At 34.8% G+C, this 16,278-nt stretch overlaps 1 protein-coding gene and 1 pseudogene across 1 annotated transcript; both read right to left on the bottom strand.

The window, feature by feature from the left end:
- Positions 1-3,653: 3,653 nt before the first annotated feature.
- On the bottom strand, positions 3,654-4,875 carry LOC149786578 (uncharacterized; annotated as a pseudogene).
- Positions 4,876-4,906: 31 nt separating this feature from the next.
- Positions 4,907-7,233, bottom strand: LOC149786577 (uncharacterized). Its single transcript, XM_089975949.1, has 4 exons — positions 7,027-7,233; positions 6,590-6,717; positions 6,046-6,149; positions 4,907-5,115 (listed from the first exon to the last, which is right to left on the bottom strand). Exons 1-4 carry the CDS (start codon positions 7,231-7,233, stop codon positions 4,907-4,909), a joined length of 648 nt encoding a protein of 215 aa, XP_089832075.1.
- Positions 7,234-16,278: the final 9,045 nt, after the last annotated feature.

Raw genomic sequence — 16,278 nt, 5'->3', positions numbered from 1 at the left:
ACATCTAGGTTGCTCCTTAGACCTAAATGCAATCCATCAAGTTCAAATCATTATCTGGATTTTTAATACTGTTTAGGTGACCAATAAAGAACATTATTTAAGATGTGTCAAATGCTCAGAAACAATAAGTAGAAAACTTCATACAACATGTACACTGAAAAAGTGCAAATTTAAAAGCAAACAATTTAGACTGTGTATGTTATGTGGAAGCGGTAGAATCAAACGTTATTGATATGAACGAAGAAACGTTACAACGTATTGTAAGCATAGTATCATCTAGGTTGTTCCTTAGCCCTAAACACAATTTATGAAGTTCCAATCATTCTCTGGATTTTTATTACTGTTTCCGTGTCCAATTAAGAACATTATTTAAGAGATCTTTGCTTTGACAATGAATGTCTAGTTACAGCAAAATATAATTCAGTTAAGGGACCAAAGTAAATAGGACGAAAATAAAATCTAGTTATACGTTACTTTCAAATCACAGAATATGTTATTAGCGTGGAATGCCAGGTAAACATTTTCATATTGTAATAATGTCATGTATATCTATATTTTATCGCAGAATATTTCTTAAATTTGTAGAATAACGCAACAAATTCCCATTGGTTTGGCAAGGTCACATGAATATTTAATTTTGAGGCAAAATGAATTGTACGATACGTCACATGGTGTATATTGTGAAATATAGTCATAATATAATTATTTGCGTACATAAGGAGCTAACTGTTCAATCATACTGATTCCAATATTGGAGTCAACCGCATAACACAACATTCGCTGACCTGCTCGATTTCTCCATTGCCTATAATTGTCAGATATGTTTTTGCTCTGCAAATGAGTATATATTATCACTCAAATGGGGCTAAATAGCAATTGAAGCTTCTCTGGGACGGAACTTTAAATCCTGCATCAGTAACGTACTCCAGTTATTTCGTAAAATTTACAGACGTCAAAACAATAATGCTTTCGATGACATGCTATAATCTCACCTTGTATTTTATAAATCTAAAATTCTCACACAAAAAAGGAACCAGTCTCAGGGAGGTTAGTAGCACATGTCTTTATTTGTTTTCGACAGCCTTTATGTCTACAAAACTACGCGAGTTTAATAAGATTGGGGCATCGAAAATGTGACTTATTTTTTGTAAACTCAGACGCTCTAGTCCGGATATTTGCTTACATACAAATGGGCATACATGTATGCAGCTCGGCCGAGTAAAAACAAGTATTGGGACGTAGACTATGACCGGCAATAAAAATGTAAACCCACATAAAAGCCACTAATCTTGGATAAGATACTGTTCTAAAAAAAACAAGAAAAGCATAACATTAAAACCTTATACAATTGTATATTTTACATTTACGTTTCATAATTATTTTATTAATCGACTAAATTTGGTAGCTTAATGCCGGATTAATAAAATTCTAGAATCTGAGATACAAACGTTAAATAAACTATTTGAGACTGTATATCACGAAGAAATGTATACAGCTGTTAATTAAATGAAGTCAGGAAACGTCATGGGTTCGATATAATGATGAATTCATTTCTTGTGCTTGGTACTGAGACATTGCTGCTTTTCTCATTTAGTATATATAATAATATTTTTGATATAGGACATTTTCCAGATTATTGGTCATGTATAGCTAAAATACGTGAAATATATTGTGACAACGTAAGAATCGACCTCTCCGTTAGGCAGAATCATAACCTGTATGTGAAAGATGAAACGGAATGACGGAAACTATATATTGACAGCAGCTTGACCCTGCAAGGTCTAATCATATTTTTTTAAACACGGGAAATAACTTGTTTTGTGTTTTGTCGATTCAACATAATTATTTGAGGATTTAGTCATAGATTTCCATTTATTTAAATTAGGACAGGAGTTTAATGTGTATCTTTCACGTTATTTTGTACATGTACCAGAAATTTCAAATAAGGCAAAATATACAGGTAAAATTTGAAATAGTTTTCTGAGATATTGCAATTTGTCAAGTACAATATATATTATATACCATACTTTATGTACGTAGATGACACTGAGAACGAATTTATACCTAAGTGATCTGGTACAAATCGATACAAATGCATTTAAATTGTTTAAGCTATATGCTGATAAAGATTCAAGAGCAGCGGCAGGATGGATTCGATTGTATAAGTTAATGTTGTTTCATGTGGCGTTTTAAAAGGTAATGATCTAGCCAGTATATTTTTGAGAAAAGCGTGTGACAAATATTTTGCTTTTTTTTCTGTTAGTCTATCCATGCATGAATCTGTCTGTAGATCCGCTGTAATTTCATTTCCTCTGAAAAGTTTCCAGCCGCACATTACTAAGAAATGAAAAGTACACTTATACATGATGAGCGCTTTGAGATCACCATTCGGGATCTGATCATTTAAGTGAAGGGCATGGCTCAATATTTCAAGTTGTTTTTGTTGGTATGTTTCTCACTGTACATTCCTTTCTCACTTTAAAGCCGATTGTGATTAGTAGATGCGACTTTGTATATATGTTACATATAACTGCCATCTCATGAATCTAACTTTAGAGCTTTATGAGATGAAATGATGCAACGTATCATCAATGAAAGGTATGTTACGGACTAACTGAGGTTTATGTATCAAGGTCACATCCCATTAATGAATGGTTTCCATCGCACTGTCGTTCTAATCTCTGACCTTTGAATGATTTCAGATTAAGCGTGCAAACATTGTAAGGTGCTACATCATTCCCAACATATTTTGTACTTTCCATTTACTCTACATCCATAGAGCCATTTGAGTTGAGGTGACTACTTGATATTGCTAATTATCATCAAATAAGGAAGTGTTGCGTATCTTCATGAATAAGGTTACTTGTCAATATATATATATATATATATATATATATATATATATATATATATATATATATATATATATATATATATTATTCTTCAAACTATGTAATGTTAAGGAATGAAATGTTTGAATTTATCCATTGCTAGTAAAGGATTTCCAATCATGTCATATTTCCTAGATCAAAATTATAATAATACAGATATGAAATACGAAAATAAAAAATAAAGTTATATCATATTTTTAATTTCTGAAAACTAGATTTAGTTTTCTTAAATTATATAAGCTTGTGTTACTTTTATGTAATATTCAGAACACAGTTGGAATAATATGTCGATACGCCTTTCCTTGGCCTGATGTTATATTTTAATTTATGGTGTCATGAGGTCAATTGACCTTACGCCAGAACGTAGATCGCTCCGCCTACCGAACACGTGACTTGACAACCTCTTAACCTCTGACAAACATTCTGTGCAAATGGCGGGCGTGATAGCACTAAGAGATATACCAGACGATATTGGTGAGCAATATTTGCCATATGAAACAACACTGAGACAGAGACAGAAAGCGAGAGCATTTAGTAAAGGCTCCTACGTTGATGATGTAAAACTTTTCCTATCGGGAATGAAGAAATTCAAGTAAAATGCAGGATATTTCGGAGTCAGCGCTGGAGCGAAGAACCGCATAAAACTATCATGGCAATCGATACTTCAAAGAAACGAGTGACTGAAGCTCTATGCAGCTGTAAATCAGGGTAAGTATCAGAAACCTTTCGATTGTATATTTTTTTATAAGAAGGCTGCTTTTTAAACAGGAGTATCTAGTGTATTCTGGTTTTGGTAATAACGTGTCAGTATTATAGATCAGCTGATTCAGTTCTATATGCATGTATTTTGTGTACATGTACACTAGTCTGTACAGACCTGTGTAGTATTATATAGCGTTGAAGATTTTTTTAGTATTTGGCAAATAAATGTTTCAGTTTCCCTGACACATGTATTAAATTTTATTTTATGTTTAAGTGGTAAAATTACAAAAGGAGCATAAATTAGACAGCAATAGACAATGTATATGTACAGTTCTTTTTATGTATAAAATGACCTTCATGTATGTGCCCCGCTTTTTATCAGTGTACCTTAGATTTTATTTTGTCAGACTAGCCGATTCATTTTTTCTTTCTGTGACGTTTTCAGAATTTCTGGCCAGTGTGCCCATGTTCTCGCTCTTTTAATGACCCTCAAAGATTGGATTTTGGAAGGGTTTAAAGATGTACCTGCACAACCACCATCATGCACAAGTTTGCCTCAACAATGGGACAAACCGAGAGGTGCAAAAATACAAGCTGAGCCAGTCTCGACTATGGTCATTGCCAAACCAGGAAACATAAACAGGAAGCGGAAGCCACTTACTGCATTGTTTGAAGACAATAGGTAATAAAACATGTTTTATATTTGTTTTTTTTGTTGGTGCATCACCTCTTATCAGATTTCTACAGTCCAGCAACTGTTGCATTAATGGTAGCAGACCACACTGTGTAGTAATTTCTTTGTCTGAAATTGAGCCGGAAAACAACATTGATATAAAAATGAAAGATCCTTTTGGATCAATTCCAACAAGGCCTATAAGGGTTGTTGCTAACTTGTAGTCAAAATAACACTGACTCTGACTTCTCAGGGCACTAGGCATTTCCACTTTTAGTTCAGTACCATCTAAAATTACAAAGGTTGTTGAAAAGTCCTCCTTGAATTTCAATGGCATTTGTTGCAACAACACTTCTCTGTCAGGCCAGATAGGAACTATCCAAACCTGTAAAATATGTAGTTGATCCATGCTCGGAAAACGGCACCAACATCCTGTTGTGAAACTTGAAACAAATTGGCTAAATGTTTGAAGTCAAAATTCAAGCGTAACTTAATTAGTGTCAGCAGCAGTTGATCTTCCAAAGGCATGTTCTGAATGCTGGTTATATTCCTTGGGAAGCTAAGAGGTATTTCAAATTCGTCTGGCACAAGGAATTTGAAAATGTTCATAAATTGTTTATAAATAAATCCGGTATAGTATTTAAAGGTTATCTTTCACATGGCTATCCCTCACTGTTGCTACTGTAAATTTATTCAATGTTTGCTCCCTGAGACATGTTTTCTCTTGTTTTTTCTCTACTCTTGTACTGTCACGCCTCATTTCTTCATTAATAAGTACTTGCTGAGCAAGCTTTTCTGTCAATTCTCTGTTCTCTGCAGCCAAAGCAAGGAGATCCAATGCTGATGCACCTGAAAGTAGAAAGTTTACCTATTCAGATATTCTCTAATGTATAAGAAAATTTGTACAACCTATAATTTCAATTTGCGTAGTCATTTATGTCAGTTATTCAACTGTCCGCTTTCAGATTATATTAATAAAAGCTGTACAAGTTCCAGGACAACAAAGTACAGACTGCGGAGATCTGGGCTTTCACCCCAAAAAAACAAATGATAAGATACCTTCTTCTGCGTTGGAAAACATTGACAAATGGTCAAATCTAGCTTTGTCGGATGAAGAAGCCATATCGATAGAAAGGAATCCTAGGGACCAGAATATTTGTGACCAGTGGTACAAGAAGAGAGAAAGCAGAATAGCTGGATCCAACTTTGGCAAATTTATGCGAAGAAAAGCATGTATGACAGAAAAATTCTTGATCAGTATTTTTAAGCCAAAGCCATTTAAATCAGCTGCCTCAAGTTATGGTATTTCAAGTGAAAAAGTGGCAAAACTATGTACATGAAGAAGACAAATAATCATGTACATCACTGTGGGTTCATTGTGAACCCATTATTTCCATTCTTAGGTTCATCACCAGATGGAAAAATATGTGATGGTGGGCAGCCTGGAGTTCTGGAAGTGAAGTGTCCGTTTTCTATACGGGACTGGACTATTGCTGATGCAATAGAATCAAATGTGAAGAAGGACACACTATTTCTTGAGAAGAATGGAAGAGAAATTGTACTGAAAAGGAATCATTCCCACTGGTTTCAAGTGCAAGGCCAGTTGCTAGTCACTGGTGCAAATTTTTGTGATTTTGTCACATACACAAGACAGGACCTCCACATACAGAGGATTTTGCCAGATATAAAGGTGATGGATGGTATATTGGAGAAGCTGTGTTCTGCATTCACTTTTCATGCGTTTATGAAATGAAAGAAACATAAAAAAAATCCATTTACCGAGATTATAATTTTCTTGTAAATTGACATCTTTCTGCAGACTGACATCATTCTCTTGACTCGAATCAGCAACAACCAGAAGTAGGTCTCCATTTTCTTCTGAACTAAAATAACAATGGCTTTGCTTTCACTGGATTCAAATAAAGTGCTTAAATTTTGATTGAATTCTTTATTCTAATAATATGAATAATGGTAATGATCTTACTTTTTAAAAAAGGTGACACAAAGTCCGGGACTAATCTATTTTGCAGGAATCTTTAAAAGGAACACAGTTATAATAGTGTAGACATATCTGTATACACAAGACAAAATGCATATATATCTATTCACTTTATTTCCTTCCTCTCTCACACCCACTGACACTCCTCCAAACATATAAAGCCATATAGTCAACATATATGTAGTATGCAATAGTGATTACAATTACAATTGTGTCATCCTCACTGAAATGCACATGCTTCATGATCTTGAACTCTCTCATTTGAGTGGTTTCTCTTTGATATACTAAGCATCGATTTATGTTACATAATAATGATCAACTTACACGTTTACATTGGATGGAGTTTTCCACCTTTTTCTTGGTGGAGGTCTTGCAGGTGTGTGTCGTGTTAGCATTACATCCGCTGGTATTGGGTCAAGGTATCTATCTGTGGGCTCTCCATCAGGGAAGTGCTGAAAATATGTATGATGTGCTTTATTCGAGTAAATCAGTAAACATATTTATCATCAAGGAAATTTACTTATAGAGTATATACTATACTCCCTGCCAACAGTTACATGACTAAAAATACCGAGTTACTGATGTGTCTAAAAGATCGAGACAATGATGCATTATTTATGGGACAAACCAACATTAAAATGTTCAAACTTTAAAATGATGCACGATATAGTGATTGCTCAACATACGATCGTTATTCTGTTTTTTTTTAAGGTTTCATTTTCTTTATATTAAATTATCGAAAGTACATGCTTTTTACCTACCTTTGTGCAAACAAACATGTGGTAATTGCCACCAGCTGTGCCAACGTTCAGCTGATGATGCAGACGACCACACGTCTGTTTCCATCGCTTGCACTTCTCTAAGTTACGTTTTGGTTTCGGGAAGGGAATAAACTTAACTCCTCCATTTTGACGATCGGGACAACGAGTATCAGAATTGCAAAGCCCCCATTGACACTTCTTCATCATTGTGAATCGAAAAATTTCCGAACCGTTGCGAAATTTGTAAATATATACAATAGCCGGGTCGATATCGAACGAAGCAGCTTGTCGGATGAAAATGGCGGACGTAAACATTGTCTGGAGGTGTGTATAATAACGCTGGCTGATTGGTCAATCGAGCAGAATGATTGACAACTGAACTGGCGATAGGTCAATTGCACGTGTTACATATATAAAAATTATGATATCATTATATTAAAGTCAATAACACATTAATCATGTGATGAAACTTCTTAAGTAAAAATTGCTTTGTTCCTAGTATGTAACAGTTTACATATTTGTCCAGAACTGAAATAATAAACAGCCAAACAATCCAGAGGGATGTAAATATATCCAACATTATTTATCTGTTTAGCGTAAACGTAACAAAGAATTTGTCAAACACATGGCCACCAAAAACGCCACTGGCGAAGAATAAATTGCCCCATATGTTACAGTTCATAGATTGACCTGTTTGCACTGCATAACAAACAATTGGTCTGCATGTTGGAATTAATTGACTTTATCAATACGTATCAATGAGAATAATCAGGGAAAAAGAGTTAGAAGTACAAGGGATGAATTTACTTGACATTTGGCAAGCCAGTATAGGAACATTGTTGTAGTGATATTTAAGTTGGATTCATAATAATGTGCATAATTGTTGAACGGATGGATGGCGTGTCTTGTATATGCATTATTTTACACGATTCAATCTGAAGCTAATTCTGCACGTGATATTGTTATATGTTGCAAAATAAAATCGTAAAGTTTGTTAGGAATATTGTGTACATGCCTTTAAACAATAAATTCCAAGTATATTATGACATTAGAGCAAATCCTTGTTTGATTGTTTTATTTATTTTATTTTTCAGTGGATGAAATACATGTGGTGGTTGACACTAGTGGTGCAATTACAACCCCAAACTATCCTGCAAATTACATTCCGACACTGAATAATAAAGCTATCGCTTGGAACATTATGACACTGGGGACGAGCATTGTACTTCGAATAGAAGATTTTGATATCGATCCGGAAACATTATTCGTAACATTGTGCGGAGATGGGTATGTACGAGCGTGTATTAGAGTGACGTTTATGTTTGATTAGAACCAATCATATATATATATATATATATATATATATATATATATATATATATATATATATATATATATATATATATATATATATATATATATATATATATATATATATATATATATATATATGATGTCATCAATTGCTATACACAAAGGAGTACATGTAGTGCAATAAGATACCTAGACATTATTATATATATATATATATATATCCTCAAACGGAAACTCGGATTATATGTATGGCTAACATGCAGGAGGCATTTGAGCATTAAAGGGGACATCCTTTGTTAAAAGTGTCCATTGGTTCAACATAGGGAGAGTGTTATACCTCGAAGTTGTGAATGTTTAGGGTCTCAAAACGGGGAATTTGACTTAAGGTCATAATGGCACTACATGTAATCCTTTGTGTGTATCAATTGATGACATCAGACAATAATATTGCATTAAACCGGAAATGTTAATATTAAAATTGTATCTATAACCCAAAGCACTCATTTACAATCCAATATCCTTCAAATATGACAGATCACCTGTGTTACCTGTGGTTTTTTTTAATAACTGTACCTACACACACTACGCTCCAATCACATACCCTACCCTAGAACGAATAAGATAGGAAGCGTTTAGATATTAATTTCACAGAAACATACAAAAGTAATGTCATACACAATGTTAGGAAGTGATGACAGACACACTTGTATTTTTTATATACAAACATACAACTAGGCAGAGGAGAGATAGGGAAAATAGGTTTTTATGTTCAGTTGTCAATAATGCAGACACATACAACATATACATACAGAAAACATAAAACACAAAATATATTGGCATATATAATTAGCATCTTTTTTCTAGAGATATTCGTGGCACTGAAAATGACCGCTGATTTTATGACCAACACTATGCTTAATGTTTGCACCTCCTGGGTCTGATGTTGCAGGTTGCTTTTATGTAAATACAACTATGTTTTTGTGCAGACCAAGAACTCAAAACTACTCTCGTTGGCCTCCTTCCCCAGTCTTCCTTCTTCTTTTTGTATTCCTCCTTCTTCCCTTGCTTCTAATATGGTTGATCGAATCATCTAAATTACTCTTGCATTTTCCTCTATTTCTTAGTCCGTCTATGAAATCCCCTCTCCTTTCTCGGGCTCCATTCTCCACACGTTTTCTCCCGTCTCACCTTTACCCTCCTCTTCTCCACCGATGCTGCTTTGATGTTGTGACCTTCCTCCGCCTCTCTTGAGCCCATTGCTGAATTTAACAATATCGTCACCTTCTTCAAATGCCACTTAAGATGAAAGATGTTCAATTATTGTACTCAACACTGTAGGTTGTTCAACTCTCTTTTATCTGATTACTTTTCACAACTTCCCATAGTGCAGTGTTCTGCCATTTTTCTGTCTGGTCTGGACGACGATGAATGTCGAGACTGTGAACAAGCCGCATTATATGCTTGAAGCTAAGACATGAAGAAAAATAATCCTAACATAGTATTCTGTCCTCACAGTGAATATAAATGGAGAACAGAAATCGCGCAGACCTTGCATAAATCATTTTGTTTTGGCGTGTTCCATTGGTTTACACAAGAGAAAGGGTGTGTTTATATAGTTATTTTATACGCACGACAACATACACTATACCCACAAACTCATTTGATATGGGAGGGGGATTTACACATTTTTGTTTTTGATTGTCCAATGCAAAACTATACACATGCAAAAACACAAAACAGAAAACACAAAAGACAAAGTGCATATCAAAATGATTAGTTCATTTGTTTACTAGAGATATGGGATAGGCGTTTAGTTTTGATGATCCGACCTGCATTTATCTCCTACAATTAAGGCCATGTCTCACCATGGGCCTTACCACAATATGGGGTCGACTCTTTGGAAAGGAGAAAGAAAGGTGATTCGTCTCCATTATGCATTTCAGTCATACATCTTATTGTTTTTGCATCCGTTGAGTCTGCCGTTTATATTGCTGCCCATGAGTGTATCCGTGTCTCTAATTCCATTATTTTTTCCCTCTAATCATTTTCTTGCGCAGGACGTTTCTACTAGGTCATATGCTTGTTTCAAGACGGGCGACCTCGTGTCCGTTTTCCGCTTCATTAGGTGCTGCCTTGCCGGCTGAGCCATGGTTAGATGATATGTTCCTAACCATTCAACAATGAGCGATCGGACATTTATGTTATGGAAACAATAGTCATGATGGAAATGATCCCTCCTATTCATTTTCGTCAGTTATCTTCATTTAGTATTCCCACTCCACCCCCTCTATGTATCTCGAAATATTAATAATGATGAATGTTAGACCTATTAAAATTATTTCATCGCTGTTCCACTATTGCTAGGCTGAAGAGTGAATATTCACCTGTTAGAGTCATTTTGAAGCAGATAACATATTTCATATGTTTTAAAGTAAACGTGAAGCCTATATACTAACTATGAGGATTCTAGGACTCTTTCTGTAAGCAGCTAGTAGGATCGACCACAACCAGATATTCCAAACTTACATGCTATGCTGCACCATGTATCTGTTCATGGATTTAATATCTTTGGAGTGTAAATCGAAAGTGTAAAAAATGTTTACTGGATTTTGTGCGAGAAATACATTTGCTGAAATACCTGGACAAGCAGTACATTAAATTCACGAGGAGGAAAATTGTGTGGTACAGCACTTGCTAGATGTTAGTTTTTCTCTAAGCTGAAGTCCATTTATATACGAATTTATATACGATAAATGGCTGAATAATTATCCACTTTCATTGAGCCCAAGTTTACTGTGTTCCCATTTTTGAATGTAATATTTTGCTCAATATAATCCGTTCATTTTCTTTTCTGTTATATCATTTTATAAGAACTGATTTTACACACTTTTCACAGATCTGGCCCTTTGCATCTCGCATTTTATTTCACCCAACACTTCTTCGCGCTCGCATTAATAATTTTGTAACTGTCTGTAGCATTTGTTTCAGTAGTTAATAAAATCTTACTAATCGACGTCAGATTTTGGATGGAAAAGATTATGAAGCAAATAAAGAGATGAAACATTTTAAGGAATATATCAACTAACACCTGACATTGATGCAGAAGATTATTCTGGTGAAGCAAAACTAATTATAAAACAAAAAGCCAAGACGTCTATCACAACTCGATCAGGAGAAATAATAGAGCATCAACCAACACTTAGTCCTGAATGCACATCAGAACAACAGCAACTTACACCAGAACTTCGCTAACAGAAGAACGACTGGATTAAAGAACAAATGGAAAGATATCAGCAACAACCAAAACAAGTAGAAGGCCTTGGTAGAGGGTGTGACCCTAACGACCTTGCTAATCGATTGGAATCACTTTTATGGGATCAATTCGTGCACAATAATTACATCATGAAGATAAAAAAATATCAAACATCGAAGGTATCAATGTATAGTACTACGACACCGATGTTGAATTCTAAGGGATGTGCGCAAAATATATGCTGGGTTGCAACAAATACAAGCAACAGCGTTACCTCTATGATCACAATCTCATCTGCGAATTCAGTGTACCTATTTTGCGCGTGTTACCGCTGGTGCATCACGCACAGGTGAGACTGTATTAGCGTCGCTGGGAGTTTAGAACAACTGGCAAAAAAACGTTTGGTATCCTTCATGCGAATAGCGCATTTGTGGTTTTAAATCTCGTTAATTTCATCACAAACGATGATGTGGATCAGATGATAACCTTTGAATATAAGCAGTTCATACGCTATTTTATCGACTAGCGCGATTAATGACTCTGGCATTATAAAAGCTGTTAAGCAACCCTCAACACTATTTTGGCGGCGGTTGGAAAAAATATTGTTGAAGCCGCTCAACAACGACTATTATAGTCTGTGACTGCACATCTGGCAATAGCATGAGGATTACGGTCGTCTAGGAAGATGTATTAGACGTAGCGTATAATAGATTAGCAATGGTTATGTTCAAAGTTATACCAGATTCCGCATTAGACATGGGCGAACCTAAGTTGTTGGAGCGAGGCTTATGAGGTTTTCAATATTATTCATTCCGGACCGGCGAACCCAATCAATTAAAATTAAAATTATAAGTGCAGGACAGGTCTAACTTCCTTCTTTCATATGAGGCATTCTTCAGATAAAATTTGTACAGAATGATGCTGGTGATACCAAATATCCTGTCAGGACCAACGTGTGATTTGGGAGTAACGTAATTATTAATTTGTATAACAGTGCACACTATTCCATCAATGGGAATGAAACCAAATCATTTCTTCACAAGGTTGATATTTCCACAACGAATATTCGACTGGCTAGATACAGCGATGATTAGGTGAGCAGAGATGGTCGAACTATGATGCTTATCAAAGATACAGTTGATAATGCTGATTCTGAATCGTATTCAATTATGCGATATCAAAATCATTCTCTCAGCGCTGATTCAGATATGCAACCTGTAAGTGTAAGCCATAATGTCATTTTTATGAAAGGATTAGTGCAGCGTCAAGAACAACTCAGGGGGTCTGTTGCTGATGGTCTTATTAGTTTCATCGATGCGCCTGTGGGAAATATACACAAACATTGAATGTGTTACATTGTTAAATAATACTATCTCGTTTGTGTCTAATTTAGATTTTTATCGTAGGTTTAACAACGTTAGAATCATATCGTTACTATGTTTGCAGCTTGGCAGTTGATTTGATGCCACTACTGGGGCATAGTTGCGCAGCCATGTAGCTTTATATATCTTCCAAAAAGGAGCAAAAGATGCAAAATGAAATCACCATTTGTTGCGGCAACAACTGTTGTCCTTGGTGTGACTGGAATTGCAACCACGACAACAATCATGGGTGCACCAATCGGAATTATTCTCGGAGCTATCGATAATAACCGGTGTCTATTGTCATGCTAGCAATTTAATTTCGATATAATAACATTCACGATTACGTGTCTATTCAGAGTTGCTTGAAGCGGCACAAAGCACTCTCAACGCGATCAGTAAACTATAATAGGTGGCTATCGAGTATAAAATAATTAGCATGACCAAATTCCAACAGTGTTGATAGAAATGGAAATCACCGAGAAATGGGTTAAAATCATGGGGAATTGAGGCTGAGATGAATATCAGGAATAAAAAGGCACGAAAAGTCAAAACGATGTAATGTCACTACTCCAGCAGTTAATGTCATTGATCTTTGACATTTATTTGTTGAATTCAGCATAACTTCTTTGACATGATTATCTCTGGGCTACTGAATGTTACGCATCTTGCTGGTATCATGTCTTTTTTAAGTTGTTCATGTTGCTTCCTTTTTGCATTAAATGTTCTGTCTAATAATGATACGTTTTGCTTTTCTCTGTATCGTGTGATTGCAGTTAAATGATTGGCTCATATAGTTGGAACATGTTCAAGAGGGATTATTTGATTTGCTATTTGAGGTACAAAATTATGACGACTTCCTATTAATTAAAAGTTCATTTTTCTATCTAACTTATATCATTCCCTTAAATCATTCAAATATAAAACTGTCGTCGGCTTCAAAATTGAGAATTTTGTTTATACAGACAATTATGATTCTGGTTTTACCTTCAACAGCAATTATGCAGCTTTCAGGTATGACAACATCACATTTTGAAACTTCTTAAAAAACATTATAGAGAAGGACGATTGAAAATAAAATTTTAATTTTCTCCCACCTGAAGTAAAGGAAGTAATAATCATGACTTTATCTGTAGCCTGTCCTATTTTCTTCCGTCTTCTTCCGTAGTTTCTATGTTGAATATTGAACGACAGTTTCAAATCCCCCAGTTCATTAAACATTGTTAGCTTCGTGTAACACACTGTATTTCATGCACGTTTTCGAGAGTACAAGTTTCTAATTAATTACCACTCTTTGTATTTTAGCATAACTCTACTTTCATAATCGTTACTTCTTTACAGCTATTATTATACTAAACATTTTGTTTAATTTCTATTGTATCACTGACTTATATTCTTTCACAAATACGGAGTATATGTGGAGATTATAGTTTTTACGTCCTTTGAAGAATTTGCAGCATCATACTTATTTATTGTTGTTTACACAAGACTATACAGTGATACGTGATGGACTAATTTAAATGTTGGTTACCTTTTGATTTAAAGATCCATTCATTCCATCATTTTCTATGTTATCTCTACAAATGAGTATCTCACTGTGTCGCTCGAGATGTTCCCTAGATTATCTGCATATTTGTTCTCCATAGGTAGATTGTTTTGTAAAATTAGTGTTCCTTTCTTTTGCTCATCATATGTTCTGGGGTCTTTTCCGCTTGTCGGACTTCATTATAAGGATCACTTGAGTTGATTCCATTTATGCTGACTGCCGAGTCTTAATTATCAGGAACTAAGCAGAACTTTCTAAACTAAGCTCCAAGTTGCTATAAATGATTTTCAATGGTTTTTTCTTTTCCAGTATCATTGTTAATTAGAATTCTTAGTATACTATTATTAAAGTTGATTCTTTTCTCAGCTGGTTTTCTATCTTCATTATTCGTCCAAACTGAGTATGCTGCCTTCCCTTTCACGATTAATTGCTTATTAGCATTTTTAACGTATCAATTTTTATGAAAATTATATGACAAATTGTTTCAATAAAGTGAAAGTTTCAGCCATTAAATTTGATCAAAATCATATGTATTGTGCCTAAAAGTTATTTTAGCTTCAAATGTTCTATAAACTTTCATTAATGAAGTCCACTGCATAAAGGCAATGACACGCACGAGGTATGAGCTAAACGTTGTCGATGTTCCCAGGATGATGTTAACTTTTGTATTTTGAGAAACGGAAGTTTTGTTGAAGGAACTATATTTAATAAATACACTCTCACCAACTTAACCCACACATACAACCGCGGAGATGTGGTTGTGGGGGAATGAACCACTATCTTCCTGGTCATATCCCGAACGTGCGGGCTCTATCATTACGATTGACGTCACCTAAGCGTTACCAAAATGATGAAAACCTCGAATTAAATAAATGAAGCAAAGATAGTGACAACAATCTGGAAAGCTGACCAAATTAATTTTTACTTCATAGGTTTTCTCAAATAACAGATTCAGTGGAGTAGTTATTATAGAAGTCTAGTGTACAAAACTTATTATTTAGTAGTTGCAGGGTCCCAGGAATAAGGAGGGGTATTGTAGATCATTGGTGTATTAACCTGCATTATTATTATTATTTTGCAGACCGACAGCCTGGACCAATGACACAGCACGGCCTGGACTTGAGATTACTTGCAACGAATCATGTACTGTTGTAGGATTTAATGCACATTCTGGGTCCGGCGGAAGGGGTTTCAACATTTCATTCAGGACCCATTAGTAATGACCAAGGAATGATGATGCATCGACTGTACAACTGAGTTTCAGAACTTTGATTCAACTTTAATCTTCATTAAATAATAAAGACAAGACATTCCAGTTTCTACACTTTCTTCGAAATAAGTATGCCACTAGTTTTTCTCACAGAATGATGACAATTATTACGTCACAGCATGGTACATTTTTTCCAATTAATTGTAGAGGATGTTGCTTGATATCGACAATATTACAACAACTTTAGATGAAACCATATATAAAATGAGCTCTCATGGCTTTTGTAGCTTATGTCATTGTATATTGTGCATTACTTTGATATATTAAGTTTTATTATCATGAAAAGCTAACGTAAATATATAATTTGTGGTAAATATGTCGCTACAGAATTCATCAACTGCAGTTTAATAATGAATTGTTAGCTTCGGATTCCATTTTGTCGAATATCTGTTCTTTCTAAAAATGTGTATATTATCAGAAAATAAATAAAACACGAGCAGCATGAAAACTTTTCGGCACAGTTTTTTTGGGTACATGTATACATTAATCACATAGGTCGCAGATTTAA

The sequence above is a fragment of the Sinohyriopsis cumingii genome, chromosome 12 (assembly GCF_028554795.1).
Source record: "Sinohyriopsis cumingii isolate HCF-2022 chromosome 12, ASM2855479v2, whole genome shotgun sequence".
In the NCBI taxonomy this organism is placed as follows: domain Eukaryota; kingdom Metazoa; phylum Mollusca; class Bivalvia; order Unionida; family Unionidae; genus Sinohyriopsis; species Sinohyriopsis cumingii.
Note: the sequence above shows the minus strand (reverse complement) of the source record. Positions and strands in the feature narration are given on the sequence as shown.

Bases quoted from the DNA above. Each gene is read 5' to 3' on its own strand.
- LOC149786577 (XM_089975949.1), bottom strand. From the start codon at position 7,233: ATGATGAAGAAGTGTCAATGGGGGCTTTGCAATTCTGATACTCGTTGT. The intron at 6,718-7,026 runs GTAGGTAAAAAG...ACATATTTTCAG, and splicing joins ACATGTTTGTTTGCACAAAG to CACTTCCCTGATGGAGAGCC. The intron at 5,116-6,045 runs GTAAATGGATTT...TTCTACTTTCAG, and splicing joins ACAAGAAAATTATAATCTCG to GTGCATCAGCATTGGATCTC.